General features: G+C 38.5%; 1 protein-coding gene across 2 annotated transcripts in view; it reads left to right on the top strand.

Moving 5' to 3' along the window:
• Dpp10 (dipeptidyl peptidase like 10) overlaps positions 1 to 16,343 on the top strand; it is a 1,523,950-nt gene that overhangs the window by 1,486,629 nt on the left and 20,978 nt on the right. For both annotated transcript variants that reach the window (XM_060371777.1, XM_060371776.1), the window contains exons 18-19: positions 2,254 to 2,352; positions 2,460 to 2,529. In XM_060371777.1, coding sequence (XP_060227760.1) covers positions 2,254 to 2,352; positions 2,460 to 2,529 — 169 coding nt within the window. The remainder of the gene's footprint in view (positions 1 to 2,253; positions 2,353 to 2,459; positions 2,530 to 16,343) is intronic.

Below are 16,343 nucleotides of genomic sequence, written 5' to 3'. Positions count from 1 at the left end.
CTACCTATACTTCAAATTCAGAATCAAATCAACTCCTGGCTGAAACAAACCTGTTGGTGAAGTGCTTATCTTGCCAGCACAAGGTCTTAAGTTCAGTCCCCAAATCGTAATAATAATAATAATAATAATAATAATAAAGCAGAGTATTGTGGGGAACACTTACAATCTCCATCTAAAGAGAAAGAGATGGAATGCTTTCTGGGGCTCATTGGCCAGTAAGAGGCCCTGCCTCAGACAACAACACAAAGAAGACTGCACCTGAAAAACCATATGAATTGGTTCTGTGGCATCTCCAAGACAGATACTGCCACCTGCCCACCACCACACACACAAAAGTAAAAGAGAAAAAAAGAAAGAATTAAAAATTTTTCAGGAACTTAGTTATGAAACTCCCTTTCTACATATTTCATTTATTAATTTATTAAATTACTAACATTTTATGATTGTTCAATATTTATTCATTCCATATTGCTGAAATACCCTAAGTCAATGTGATTTGTCTTATTTATAATGAGACTCACAAAGGATTTAGAGAAAAGCACTTGATAATTTAGACAAACATTTAAAAATACAGTCATAGTAATTTCAAATGGTCAATACAAGATTGTAAAAGGAATTCTTGTAACATTGAAAGACAGATACTACTCTGGGAACAAGAAAGGCCATCTTGCTTTCTCCAACCAAGTCTATAGAACATTCTTTTAGAAGACTCAGCCAGAAAAAAGGCAATAATAATAAGAGTAAAACTGCCTTTATTTGCTGAAGTCATAGTTGGATACAAAAAAAAAACTGTTTAAAAACCAAGTAAAACCTATGTCCTACAAAAAGAAAAACTATTAAAAAGAGCAAATTTATAAATATATATATATATGTGTGTGTGTGTGTGAGTGGATATATATTTCAAATATCTTACAAACATGAAAAAGAGTAAATGTAGTTTAAGATACTTAGAATAACTTTGGCATAATACCTAGGAATGAATCTAGTTAAAAAATGCCCCATAAAGTAAAAAATATCATATATGTCAGAGAGACATCAAAAACTCAGATACACACACACACTTGTATTTAGGGGTCTCTTATTTTAGTATGTACAGTATCCTCAATTTCATTTTTATATTTAACAAAATATATGTAAAGTTCTAGAAAGCCTCTCACGTGCTTTTCATAGTCAGTCAACTTATTAAGTTAAATTACTTCTATTGATTTATTGCGTGGCACTGCATGTCAGAGCAGATATGTACAGGTCAGGAGACAACATGCCGCTTTTCTACCACATAGGTCCTTAGCATCAGCATTAGCTACTAAGGCTAGGGGATACACAGCTTTACAAGCTGAGCCAATTCCCACTACTATTAGTCAATTTTTAAACTTTTATTTGATTGCTAGTATTTTGTTATCTTCTGTAGTTCATCAGTGTCATTTGTAGCATCTGCTGTTCTGTTGATATCACTTGCAATTTTATTCTTAGACTATAATTATCACATATATTTTCTGTCTTTAGTTTTGGAATTCTAGTTTGTCGTTTTCCAGCTTATTAAACAGTTGGGTGATAATTTTGACTTTTCCATCTGAGACTGATATTGCGTAGGTCATTTCTGGGTAATTCCTACTGACTACATTTTGTTCGAATCCTGAGTTTTCATATTGGTAATCCAAATGATTCAAATTTTATCTTATTTACTGCTACATAATTGTGTATTCTTTTAAACATTCTGAAGGTCAGTAGTGGCATGACCATACTTTTATTTTGAAAATGTAAATGGTAATTCTGTTGTACTGGAACAAATGGGAGGAAATCCACTGCAATGAGGAAGGTCGGTTAGAAGACCCCTGGAGTGATTTATGAGACACAGAAGAGATTTTCCTCTGGGCCTTCCACAATGCCTGACACTACAGCCTGACCAGTCCACACCTTTAAAAAAAAAGTGCTTCCTCCACTAGCAATCAGTAGTTCCTGGGCTAAAAGTGGGCCTTGGGAATCCCTCCTGACTCCATGCTGGAATGTTCAGTGATCTTGAGCAGAAAACCATGGCTGCTGTGAGTTCATGAGTGCAATGGTTCCTGTCATCTCTCAAAGACACTGTTCACTTAACGTCCACCTTGATTTCTGATTCTTAAATCTTCTCTTCCACAATATTCCTTGAGCTTGGGGCAGTGTGTATAATGTGTGTGGGTTTTGGGTGGGAGGAGTTGATGTGGATGAACAATTTCTGGCTGGGTGCTTCACAGATGTTTAATCTCTGGTTTTCAGAGTATTTCATCTTGGAAAGCAACTCTATGATGAAAGAAACTATCCAGAAGAAGAAGCTCGCAAAGACAGAGATTAGAATACTTCACATTGATGACTATGGTAAAGCTTGGCACATGCTTCACCCTTCAAGAACAGCTTTCTCTGCATCTTATACTTTTACATTTAAATGACTCTCCATCTTTAATATTTTGCTCTTTCTTTAAAAGAACTTCCTTTACAGTTGTCCTTTCCCAAAGATTTTATGGAGAAAAACCAGTATGCTCTTCTCTTAATAATGTAAGTATTTTATTTTTTAATTAAAATAAATGGATTTAAAGATTTCATAATTATGCCCTTGTGCCTCAGAGGACAGATTTATTAAATGAAAAAAAAATTTTTTTCCTTGCTTATTTAGTGTCCTAGTTTCATTCTTGTTGTTGAGGTAAAATAGCTTGATGAAAAGCAACTTAGAGAAGAAAGGGTTTATTTGGGTAATAAGCCCAAATTACAACCATCATTGTGAAGAAGCTAAGGCATAAAATTCAAACAGCTGCTTGTTGCACATCCAAAGTCAAGAGCAAAGAGAAATTAATTCATATGTTCTTGCTTACTTGTGGTCGGCTGAATTTCTCTACTCTCATTCTGGTCAAGATTCCCTGCCTAGGGAATGATACCGCTCACAGTGGACGGGGTCTTGCCACAACATTTGAAAAATCAATGCACTCTCTTAAAGATGTTCCCAAGGCCAAAATGACATAGAAAATTGCCCAATTAAAACTCTTTTACAAGGTGATTCTAGATTGTGTTGAGTAGACAGCTAAAAAACTCATCACCACAAGGCTGTCAGCTAAATGGGCTCCTTATGGAGACCATCACTTAATTCTGTGTGAGAATGTTTAATTTTTTGATACATCGCCAATGTTGTAATGAATCTGATTCTGTTACTGGGAATAGTGACACTAGGCAGGTTAGTTTCTGTGTGTCTGTTTAGTAATTATTGAAGCATTGTGCTCTTGATCAGGATTTTTTTAACACAAATAAACATTTTTTTTTCCATTTTGAACAATTCCTTATTATCTTTGTCACCCTTTATTTCACATTTTAACTTATGAACAGAGAAAGCGAGTCTGTGTCTAGGAACCCTGAATCTCAGAATGTGCAGCCTTACAACTGAATTTATTCATACTTTTTGTGAGATCAGGACTGTAAAAACTTCAGCATAGTAGCCTAACATCTCATGGTAACTAATGTCATGTTGATTTAGCCCTGAGTGCCTGATGACTATTAGTTACGGTTTTACTCAGAAGCCTGGTATCACATTGATTCCCAATGCTTTACATTATCCAGAATTATTATTTAGTGCCTTAGTAGTGACATTGAAAAAATGAAAATGTCTTGTGTTTACCATTTATGCAGGGTGACTATTTTAGAGCTCAGCCTGATTTTGTTCAAGGTCTAGTTTGCCCCTTACTAACTGCAGGTCTTCAGGAAAGGGATTAACCTCTTCATCATAATTCAGCCCCTTTAGAGGTTAAATGAAATGGTACAGCCTCTTAGTGCTATGTTTCCATTGTACTTCATCTAATACATTGGAGTCATAGACTTGGAATGATGGTTAAAATTCTTAGTATAGATTATGTAACTAATTTGATATGTGTATGTGTTTGTGTGTGTGTGTAGGCCAAAGGTCATTGTCAGTCAGTGTCAGTTGTCCTCCTCAATTTCTATCTACCTTTTCTTTTATGTAGAGGCAGGGTCTCTCATTTGTCTGGAACCTGCCAGCAGGTTACACTGGCTGGCTAGGTAACCTCAGACACCCATGTAGCTTTAACTCTGAGCTCTGGGATTACAAGTATGCACCATCATACTGGGGCTATCTTATGTAGATTTTGACATATCTAACTCATGAGAAGAATTTTGTTTTGTTTTGTTTTTTTTTTTGTTTTGTCCCCCAGAGCCCAAAGGACCTGCAGGTTCTAGTCGTAGCTTTCTAAGGGCCTTTCTTTCACTTGCCCTTTGTCAATGCTCCTTTTTCCCTCTTACCAATTTTCTTCTATATGTATGATATATTGAGGAAAACACTAAAGGCAGTATTATTTTAAAAAGGGAATTTAAAAAAAATTATCTTAGTCACTGTTGTCAAAATAACTTCCATGAAGGAGACATAAACATCAAACCCCCATTTCTAATGTTTCAAGGACAAACTTAATAATGATTTCTTTACTCCAAGGAGGAACCAATGAATCTATTAGGTTTATTTATAGGGCACTGGGGGAAGGCTTACAGACAGGAGCATCTGAGACCTTAAAGCAGCCATACTGGAATGTCTGTTCCCAGCAGGTTTGATAATATCTGGCTGCACTCCCTCCCCCTTCCCAACCTACACATGCTATTCCCTTCCCCAACACTCTCAGTCTACTGCGATTGGGGCAGAATTACATGAAATTGTTCAGGGGCGGGGTGGTTGGATACTTGGGTGAGGGTCTCATGATCCTCTTCTCCTCCTCCTCCCCTATGAGCAGGCCCACAAGAGCTGAAAATGGTGGTGATGCAGCCTAAAAGGATAGTCCTGTACTGCAGACATGTTTCTTTTTGGGAGCAGGGGTTTTGTTGTCCTTGTTACTCTTGTCTCAAATTCACTGCGAAGTAAAGTTTCATCAGAAAAGGGGTCTTAGGTCCTTCAGGACGACTTGACCTTTAAGATGGAAGACAAAGGATGACTTTGTGTTTGGAGTGTGGTTCCTCTATGCGAACTGATGCAGAGACACTTACTCATGTTTCCATGCCTACCTGCTTCAGGGGTGAGGCACTGCCTGGGGAAGGCTGACACACATTCGGGTGTTCACCATTTCATGGGAGATGTTAACCACACCATCTTGGCGTCAAGCTTGTGTTTTTATCAGGTTGATTTTGACTACGTAAGAATGTGAACTGAAAAGTTAATTTAAAAATCTCTTGTGCTAGAAAGGATCATCTGAGCCTCTTTTAAGAAAGCACAGTGGTAAAAATGTTGGCTGTGACAGGCTTCCAATTGGAGCAATTAGAATTTCCAGCTTAATGATTCTAAGACACCGTTATATTGTAAACAAATTGGGGATAATAGTGTCTCTTCATATATACACAATGGGCAATGCATTTTATATGCATAATGTTTACACAAAATGAAAATGTTATCTGGGGCATAAACACTGGCACTTAGTGTTTAATAAATTTTAAGTATAATCATACTTGTTTAATAAATTATATGTAATCATAATATTATCCAGAACATAAACACTTGCAGATAGTGCTTAATAGATTGTAAGTATGATCATATTTTTATTACATATAGTGATATATTATACATTTAAATATAACAGTATAGGTGTAATGTGAAATGTGAGACATAGGACCTATAAAGTTATTTAATAGGTAGATGCTACCAAATCAGATGAAGTACTATAGTCAGGCTCTTGGAATTTACATCACTGCATTCTGGCTTCCTGAAAGAGACTGAAAGTGTTCAGTTCTGGCTCTCATTTCTGCCATTAGGCACTGCTTACATTATGTAATGATTCACTTTATTCTAACTCCTTGTTTTAAAGATGTCAGTTCTTAGGACTTGTGCAGAATATATCACGTATAAACCAAATATTTATGTTTCAATTTCTATTGGTAAATATCACTTCTAGAACTTTAGGCTAAAAAATTCTAGGTAGAAAATTGCAAGCATAGAATTTGTTTTTTTGTAACTGATCTTTTTTTTTTTCTAAGAGGGATTTAATTTGTTCACTATGATCATCTCCAGTCACATAAAATTTCCTGAAAGGTGGCATGAGCTCATTTTTCTTTATAACTGAAACATTCCATTGCATGAGAATTTGTGTGGGACTGCTTGGAACTGAAGGACACTTTTCCTCCTAAGAACAAACTCTTTTTCAGTGATGCTAAGGCTTCCCTTTATAAAACTGTAATAGTTAATTGTGGTTTTCAAAAATTATTTATTAAACAATAATAACCAGAGCAAAAGTAGCCAGGCTTCTACTACTTAGTCAGGCACAAAGGATGATTTAGTGACACAGTGTCTTGACTTTTGCTGTTTTCTTGTGCAGTGGTTCTGCTCTACAAAGAGAAAGAAATAATTTCTTAGACTAAAGACCTGGTTTACAGTTGATTGGGGTATTGGGAGATATACTTCAATTCATAGATTGCTTGCATAGCATTCCTGAAGCCTGGGCTCCATCCTTAGACTCGCTTAATAAACCAGGACTGATGCTACAGGCCTATAACCCCAACACTCAGGATGGGAAGACAAATGGATCAAAAAATCAAGGACATCTTTGGGCTCCACTGTAAGTTTGAGGCCCTTAGGATGCAGGAGAGCCTGTCACAAAAGATAAATATATCAGTCAATCAATCAATACTATGATTGCCAGTGAGGTCATGGGACTGTACTCCTTATTTTGATCTTTTGATTGATGGCGTTTCCTGTAAGTTGACCCTCTGCAACCTCTGTAACTGTAGATGACCTCTCTGAGTACATCTGTTCTTAGTGACCACTCTGCTTTTTGCTTCACTTTTATGTTCTTTACTTTTTCTCGTGTCCTCTCTCTCTCTCTCTCTCTCTCTCTCTCTCTCTCTCTCTCTCTCTGTCATCTTTCTGCCCTCTGTTAGGACAAGCATAGGGAATTCCACACTGGATTATGTGGCTTTCACAGCAGCCACGAACTGTGAGGAGAAACTGGCTAACATCTTTGATTTTGAGGCCCTTAGGATGCAGGAGAGCCTGTCACAAAAGATAAATATATCAGTCAATCAATCAATACTATGATTGCCAGTGAGGTCATGGGACTGTACTCCTTATTTTGATCTTTTGATTGATGGCGTTTCCTGTAAGTTGACCCTCTGCAACCTCTGTAACTGTAGATGACCTCTCTGAGTACATCTGTTCTTAGTGACCACTCTGCTTTTTGCTTCACTTTTATGTTCTTTACTTTTTCTCGTGTCCTCTCTCTCTCTCTCTCTCTCTCTCTCTCTCTCTCTCTCTCTCTCTCTCTCTCTGTCATCTTTCTGCCCTCTGTTAGGACAAGCATAGGGAATTCCACACTGGATTATGTGGCTTTCACAGCAGCCACGAACTGTGAGGAGAAACTGGCTAACATCTTTGATTTTGGCTCAGTGTATATTTACTCGTGCTGCCACATTCTTTGCCCAAACGAAAAAAAAATATTCTACTAATACTTAAAGGCATATTACCAGATAATTCTCTGCATGTCGCTGTGTTTAATATGTAACCACAGCAAAGAATGGTCGTTTTTTCACCTTTTCATCTGTTAACCAAGCAACCCTTTCTTTTGTACCATGCTGCTTCTGCACACTAATTGGAGCATTATTCATGCCCCATGAATATTGACAAAATGCATGAACAAATGAAGAAAAACGAAAAATTTAAATAAATTAGTCAGCCATGAAGCTTTTCAAGTATGAAATGAATTGAAGAAAGATAGGAGCATAAAAATCTGAGCATTTACAACATGTATAAATTTAGCCTGGGTAAATCTGTTTTTCATTTCTTTCGACTTTCTGTATTATGCTGAATATTGATCCTTAGGCATCTTCTCACCATTTTACAATGTTATTATTGAACTTAAATTATCAAGCTACTTAGAATTAACGTCAGCTGCTGTCTACCATTCATCTATCTATCTACATCTATCTATCTATCTATCTATCTATCTATCTATCTATCTATCTATCTACATCTATCTATCTATCTATCTATCTATCTATCTATCTATCTATCTATCTATCTATCTAATCTGTCTATCTAAATTTTTGAGACAAGGTTTCGCAGAGGAGTCTTGGCTGTCCTGGACTCGCTTTGTAGACCAGGCTGGCCTTGAACTCACAGAGTTTCCCCTTCCTCCTTGAGTGCTGGGATTACAGTTGTGGGCCACCACGCCAGGCACCATCATTTATTTTACACATGTCATTCTAAAGATGTATAGATATCGTGCTTAGTTCTTTCTTTATGTGGGTGATTTATACATGCGTATTCACGTACGTACACATGTACATGGGGAAGGTCCAAATTCAGTATCAGCTCTCATTCTCAATCACTCTCTACCTCAAGGGTCTCTTACTGAAGTTTTGGCTTCTTCTAGCTAGCCAATTTGTCCCAGGAATCTCCTGTCTCCTGTCTGGTTCTAAAGCCCTGGGATGACAGGCAGGCCACGATATTGGCTTGTCTTTTTATCTGGGTGCTAGGACTCAGAACTCCAGTCCCCATGATTGCTTGTAAAGCTCTGTAGCCACTGAACCATCTCCCCAGTTCCTCATGTTTAATTCTTAGAGAATCATGCCTGCACATAATTCATTTCTGTCTTACCAGGAGGAAGCTAAGAATAGAAAATGCCATGTATGTCACCCCCAGAATGATGAACAGGGAAAAATTATTACTTAAAATGAAATTCAATTCATTTGTTTTAATCAAATCCCCTGTTTCTTATATTACTCATCACTGTACGCCTGTAGATATTGCCATATTATAATAATTACTGGATGGTTATCAATGAATACAGAATTGAATCTGAGAGAGTTATGTATCTAGTCAAGCTCTCTTGGTTTTCTTACCACTTCACAGTTCATAATACTTTCAAAATTGTTCTTCAGTAAGACCAAGACTTCCCAATAGGCCATGGCTTTTAAAGTTCAAATACCTCCAACACCAAAGAGCCAAATACAGAAGTTCGAGATTTTAGAAGCTGTTTCCTTGTGGTCTTAATGCATTGCTGAGATGTTAACTGTAAAAAAGCACCCCGTTACCTCCAAATGCTGGTGTCCTGAGAACTGTTGCACCTGAAGCACAGCATTGCTTCCTTTATGCTGATGGCAGAACATGGGAAATATCCCACACCTGACATGGGGTACTCAAAACATTCGCAGCTCAATTTTTCTTTTCTTTAGAAAGTAATTTTCTCACAATACTGTGGTAATAATGTAGGAGTCACAATACTTGTTTTATAGATGCAAACAACTGAGGACCAGAAGTGATAGGTAATGCCCCATTTGTTGGCCATGTATTTAGAGATGAAACATTATTGAGAAGATGGGAGCAGAGAGAGGGTTCAGTGTGTAGGTGCTTCTTCTGCCAAGACTTCAGTTGAATCCCCCAGAAAGCAGGAGAATAAATTATTCATGAAAGTTGTTCTATGACCTTTGTGTGTGAACATAAGCACACATACATGTTAGTAAACAGGCATTACCACTGGCCTGCCTGTGGGACCTAGCAACAGCTTACATCATCACCTGCTGCCTCCAGGTACACCAGGTGTGCTCGGTAGTGAGCGTAAAAGAATCCCCAGCCACCCCAGATCTCTCTCTTTCCTCATCCTCTCTGTGTGTCTCTCTTATGGCTCACTCTCTCTCATTTCTCTCATTTCCTGTCTCTCTCTTCCTGTCTCCCTGTCTTCTTCAATCTCTTCCTCATGTCCCCACTCCAAGAAATTTCAGTTTGCCCCCATAAACCGGATACTAAATCTGTTGCATGGTATAATTTTTCAGGACCCAACAGATGTACCCCCCCTCCCCACATTTTATCCTATCAAAAAATACACATACAAATAAGTAAATGTGAGGAGTGTATAAACTCAAAAAAAAAAAAAAAAGCTCACAATTAGAACAGTGAAGATAAGTAACAGGCATTAAACATCCTCATCTCTTAGTCATATGCTGGCTAAGAATTCTGGTGTCTGTGCTTTGTAATATTTAAGTGAAAAATTTCTAAGAAAGTCTTATAATTGTGCCAAAAGGTAAAGTTATCTACTTAAGATGTTCTGTAGGTTCTTTACTTCTGTTTCGCAATGTATTGATTTGTAATGTACTGGTTTGCTATCAGCCACTGCTCATTGCTTACATTTTGCCCGTTTTTGTTTATTGATACAGCAAAGTAAGATAAGATTTTTAAAAATCTGTGTTTATGTTGCCATTTATATTGATAAATTGATTACTAGAATCTAGCTAAATAAGTAGAAAATCAGTCGGTATAACTACTAGAATTTGCCACTAATGCCCTGTATAGGGCATTATACACAGGGCAAAATACAGTTTGAAGGTGCGAATGTGGCCTGACTGAGCAAAGGTCATAGAAAGGAGCTGACACAAAATTACCCTTCAGATAAGATGTATTAGTAGAGGGACTCGTTGTTGTGGGTAGCTCTGATCATACCTTAAAGATCAAGAACATTAGAAGAGAGAAAGAGAGAGAGAGAGAGAGGAGAAAAGAGAGAGAACATCATGGCCATAGGCCTTGGAAGTAGACTTCCTTTCAAAATTCAGGGAGCATTAGGAAAGATAGCTACCATGATAGATAGCAGGATTGGAACACTGAAGGAAGAGACAGAATCCTCAATCTTCAAGAACAGATAGAGTGTCAGACTCCCGTAGATTTTTGGGAGGTGAGCAAGATTCATAGTGCAAAACCTAGGCGGTGTGCCAGGACTCGCAAAGACAAACATTGGGCCCCACACCGGGTGAGACTGCACTTCAGAGTTGCCTCAGCTCTGGGTAGCTTCCCTTTCCTCAGTCCCTGCTTAGGCCTGAATTCTCTAACAGTCACAGAAGGAAGCAGTCATTCCTTTGTCCTGAGTGGTAGGAATAAGGGGTCTTGGCTTGATTTAGGAGAAAGGAGAACTAGTGGGTCTGTAATCTAACAGCATGTAGTTAGTATCTGTTAATTCACTGTAAATTCACCACCATAGAGGATCTGCCTGTGTCAATATTGTACTCACAGGATGAATTAATTGCAATTTTTTAAGTTTATTGAGAAAATTGACACTTCTTTGTTTTGTAAAGGTTCAATGTTGTATTTTTGTTACTAAATTTGGGGTCATTGTCTCTATGCCCCAGGAAGTCAGTTGTGGACCACCCATCCTTGAGAAGACAATCAAGCATCTGAACAGATGACTAGAAGGAAAAGTGGCTACATTGGAAAGAGTGATTTAAGAAAAAAAAAAAGTATCCCCTTCAAGCCTGTCTCCAGTGTCCTGATGTGAAATTTAAAATTTAAGTCCTAAACTAGGGTTGTGCACATCTAATCAATCCTGATCAAACTGTAGTCCTGAGCATCAGGACCATCATTCTCTGACATTCAGTCTCATCCTATAAGTTGGTCTGACAAGTTCTTAGTTCAAATCTCTTTTAGGAAGACAAACATGCCCCCCTTCTGCTCAGACTAACATTCCTGTGGCCTTGCTCTAGGCAGAGCTGGGGAGCACTAAAGGCCCCATGCAGCCTTTACTGAGTTGACTTCTTTTCCTTGTTGTGGAGCTCAAGGCCTGTAAAAGAGATCTCTGTGTCCCCAAACTCACCGAAACACCTCCCCAACTTCTGTCAGTGCAGAAGCCCAGAATCCTGCTGCTGAGTCCCTGTGGCTCAGGACCTCTGCCAATGGCTTGGTGCTGATAACCCTCTTAATTTAATTGAGTGGCTTCTACTAAAACTGGTAACATCATTATCTATATATACAATACTTCACTGAAAAAATATTTTGCATGTATGGGTGTATCTGTGCATGTGAGCACACATATACACATAAAAGCCAGAACTTCATATCAGGTATTATTCCTCAATTTCTCTTGACCACATTATTTTAGACAAGGTCTCTTACTATACCTATATCTCACTGCCTCAGATAAACTAGATGGATGGCAAGCCTCACAAATCCTGCCTCAAACCACCCCAGCTCCAACTCTCTATTGTACACTGCTGGAATTAAAGGCATGAATTGCCATGACTGACTTTTTCACATGGTTTGTAATGGAAACATGTCCCAATCTATCTCCACATTCATTTAGACAATGCATAGAATATTTTTCACACAGGAAGCTAAGAGGTTTACGGTCATTATATACATATCAAGAAGAGAGGGTATCCCCTGTGCTTGCCCTGATTGTAAATTGTTCTGGGTTACCGTTTAATAGTAAGGGATGTAGGTTTAACACTTTTACAATGCAAAGGAATTTTAAAAGGGTGTTCCATCTCTGGAATGATGTAAGTATCAAAGCAAATGAAAGAAAAGCTCTTCCAGCCTCTTTCTCTCTCTACTCCCTCAATGATGTCTTCAGAAATTATCTCAGATGGAAATTGGCCAAAGGATAAGAATTAATGTAGTGAGACTTGACAGCAGATATCATTAGAAGCTAGTGTTTCCTCCTTGCTTATTCTGTATTTTGTGCCTGGGAGATGTCCCTAAGGCCTTTTTCTGTTGGTTCTATTCTGTTATTTTCATGTGCTTAGGGTGTTTATCCCAAGGTTAATTTCGTGTGGATAATGCTAACAGTACATTTTGAGTTTTAGGACTGGCTCATTAATAGCCATTCTGTTCACTGTCTCAGTCTGTGTAGTGATGAGAGTTCATCTTTTGGCTCCTTGTTGCAATATAAATAGCAGGACAGAAAGAGGTGGATTCTCCATTTATTTCATTGATCTCAAGAGAATTTTTAAATGGTTTCTATCTGGCTAAGAAGACAGTACCAGATCCCATTTAGAGAAAGAGCAAAAAAGCATACAGTCCCCTTAAGGCAAAAAAAGAGATTCTTTAGTAGATGATGACTGGTCCTGCAATGAGAAAGTCTGGTCTTCTAAAGAATATCAAGTAAAGGGGAAATGTGGGACAATAGGTGGGGAAAGAGAAAAAAAAAGTTATTGTTATACTAATACACATTTTGTCACCATTTATAAAAATATTACTTTATTTTTTATTATGTCTATTATGAGAGGGAGTGTGCACATGTGCATACAGATGGCTAGAGGCCAGAACACTGTGCTAGATGCCTGGAGCTAGAGTTACAGGCAGCTGTGAGTCACTCTAGTGACTGCTGGGTACAGAATTCGGTTCTTTACAAGAACAGCAAGTGCTCTTAACTGTTGAGCTATTTCTATTTCACCATATATTTTTTTTAATTAATAAGAGCAATACAATATATTTTAAAATTTAAAACACTAAAAATAAACAAATTGCCAGTATGCTAGCCTTCTCTTTACCCCTCTATTTGTGGTTTGTAGGTGGTGTCACCATTGGTTCCTCTTCAGGTATCTATAATAGTATTTTTTGTAGTTTCAAATTTCAAATTACAAGGCATGAGTGAGACTAGATTCCAATAACTCTAAGATCCCCAGTTTGCTTTTTCTGTCTCTTTAAAGCTCTGTCTCTGAATAGAGTCTCATATTGTATTGCCAGGGATCAGAAATTCACTGTATAAACTTTAGGGGACAAAGTTACTCCCACAACAGCTTTTGTTTTACCCATTAGCCACTTCATTTTCTTAAATGTTAGTCCCATACTGTAAATGACTGGGCAATAAAGGAAACACTGAAATGGCCATCCCATGATTGGGTGGAAAGTTTTCATTAGAGGAGAGAGAGGGAGAGAGAGGACAGGGACATCTGAAAGAGTCTAGAGCAGGGAAGTAAGAAGGCCGACAGGCCATGACCAGGGCAATCTGAACAAAGGAAGAACAGTGTGTGTGTGTGGTCAGGTAAAGGAAGAACAGTGTGTGTGTGGGGGGGGGAGTGCAGGCCTTGCAGGAAGGTGCTGCTATGTGGAGACCTAATGAGTGTCCACCAGGAGGAAAGGCCTTGAACCATAGCTGTGCGGGAGCTGAGGGAGTCAAGGAGGACTGGAGGAGGAGAAGGGTCAGCAGGCTGCAGGCACTTTGTATAACAAGTATATGAATAGGAACTAAAAGAGCCTGGGGGCCAGAGTGGGCTTTGATATGAAACTACAGTTAAATGATAAGGAACCTGTCCCTTCCTGGCAGGCAGATACCCACTTTTCATCTTCTTGAAAAATACAGGGTTGTAGGCTTTTAGCAATTGTTCCATAGTCCAGCTTGTGAAGAGCCAAGACTGTCATTTCTGGACATATATTTTGGGTTTTGGAGTTTGGGGAACTGGAGATCCTTTTGGACCTGACATATACAACTGCTGTCTGTGCTCAATGTTAAATATTCCTGAGAAAAATTTCTTTCTTTCTTTCTTTCTTTCTTTCTTTCTTTCTTTCTTTCTTTCTTTCTTTCTTTCTTCTTTCCCTTCCTTCCTTCCTTCCTTCCTTCCTTCCTTCCTTCCTTCCTTCCTTCCTTCCTTCCTTCCTTTCTCTCTTTATCTCTCTCTCTCTCTTTCAAAAGTGGTAACCTGTTGATGAGTGTTATGTAGTATGTTTGTAACTCTCTGAGAGCATGTATGTGATGGTAGAGGAAAAACATTCTGGTGCATTTCTTTTGAAGAGTGAATTGTGAGGAAAGGATTCTTGGAATGTAGTCCTGGTTACAGAATGGAGACAAAAATAAAAAAAAAATAAAATTAAAAAAAAAACAAATGAAATTATTGGCTTCATGTCTCATCACCAGAGGAATGAATGAATGAATGAATGAATAAATAAATAAATAAATAAATAAATAAATAAAGGACATGGTTGCTCCTAGGTGTGGAGGAGAAAGTTTGTTGTAGATAAAGAAAGAGCACAGGCAGAGGCAGGGACATCTCAGCCCAGAGTGGACATGTCCAGACAAAGCTAGGCCATGTGAGGAAAAGGGGGAAGGTAAAGAGGAGAGGAGGCACCAACCAAGAGGTGTGACCTGGGCCAAGAGAGTGGCCAAGAGTGTAAAGCATAGGCCAGAAGGCCAATAACCAAAATGGTGGGTTTATAAAGGAAAAGGCAGATGGGGGGAAGGGAAGCTAAGCCCAATCCCTGGGCTGGGGAGTTTTAAGGTAGGGACAGGATATACCAGCCAGAAGGGCCCTGTGACAGCTAGACTGAGGGATGCAAGAAGAACCTGGCTGAAGGCATCCATTTTGATGTGTTAAATAGCCATCTCAGCCATTATTACCCAGTTTGAGACTTAACAGTCCCAATGGAGAGATACAGAATGAAGTGTTTTTATGTTTTTTAGAGCCATCACATGGGTGACCTCCTGTGTAATATGTGCCTAATTTTGCTTCTGGATAAACTAAATGGAGATTGTGACAATGAGGATAAGGGTGATGATGATGTGATGGTAATGATGAGGATGAGGGTTATAATGAAAATGATAGTATTGGTGTTACTGATAATGATGGTGACATAAACTGATGACATGACCCCTTCATGGTATGGTAAAGGGGGAGGTTTTTTTTTATTATGGATATGAGGAAGAGAACAGATATAGATATAGGGAAGAGTTCAGAGAAGGAAGTAAAATAGGAGAAGGAACAAGCCCAGCAGACTGGATCTCACCATGAGAGAAGCAGGAACAGATCAGAGAAGAAAAATAAAGGAAGGCAGAAAAGAGGAAGATGAAGTGAGCCTAGGCAAAACAGAGCAAAAATGAGGGACAAACAAGAAGGCATAGCTGAAAGAGCAGGGTTATAAGAATTATCAGCTAGATGTTTAGGGTAGCAAAGGAGGCGAGAAGAGCTGAGAAGAGACAGAATGCCCATATGGGTTTTGAAATGTGAAACAAGTACTAGTGACACTGAAGGAGCTTAGAGGCCAACATGTGATTTGGCCTGCTAGTAAGTATCACAGATAGACTTTCGTCCCTTCTGCCAGTGAAGAGGGGAATGGCTCTTTGGGGAAGAAGAGAACTGGTTTTACAAGGTCTGAGAAATGCTGGCTTGCATCTGATTGCCAGAATTCTGGAAAATCGAGTTTCTTCTGGACCTGACAATACTTATGATGGCTATGATCATGGTGAGGAGCACGATGATGGTGATTTTTGTGGAGGTATGCTAGAGATAAAGCAAGGACCTCCCAGTAGTTAGACAAGACTTCTCCTGTTGAGTCACACCCCCAGTACATGTGATTTTTATGAGAACCTCCCATTCTTCATTTTCTACATTTTGGAAAATAAAACATTAAACACAACGTGAATATGGCAGTGGGAAGTCAGGCAACCTCCCCTGTGGAGAAAGGATTTGAGCTTTGTAAATTCTGTGTCAATTTGGCATCTGTTTTTTAAAATTTTCAGACATTTCTGTCTCTCCTTCCTCTTTTGGCTGTCAGTTGGAAGGCTGAAAAACATTTTCTTCCTTTACCATTTACTTAAGCTTTCAGTGAGAGTTCAGGACAGGAAGAAAACCCTCAGAAAATATTA

This window comes from Meriones unguiculatus, chromosome 18, assembly GCF_030254825.1.
Source record: "Meriones unguiculatus strain TT.TT164.6M chromosome 18, Bangor_MerUng_6.1, whole genome shotgun sequence".
Lineage (NCBI taxonomy): Eukaryota > Metazoa > Chordata > Mammalia > Rodentia > Muridae > Meriones > Meriones unguiculatus.
The sequence above is the reverse complement of the archived record's forward strand: the minus strand, read 5'-3'. Positions and strand labels throughout refer to the sequence as shown.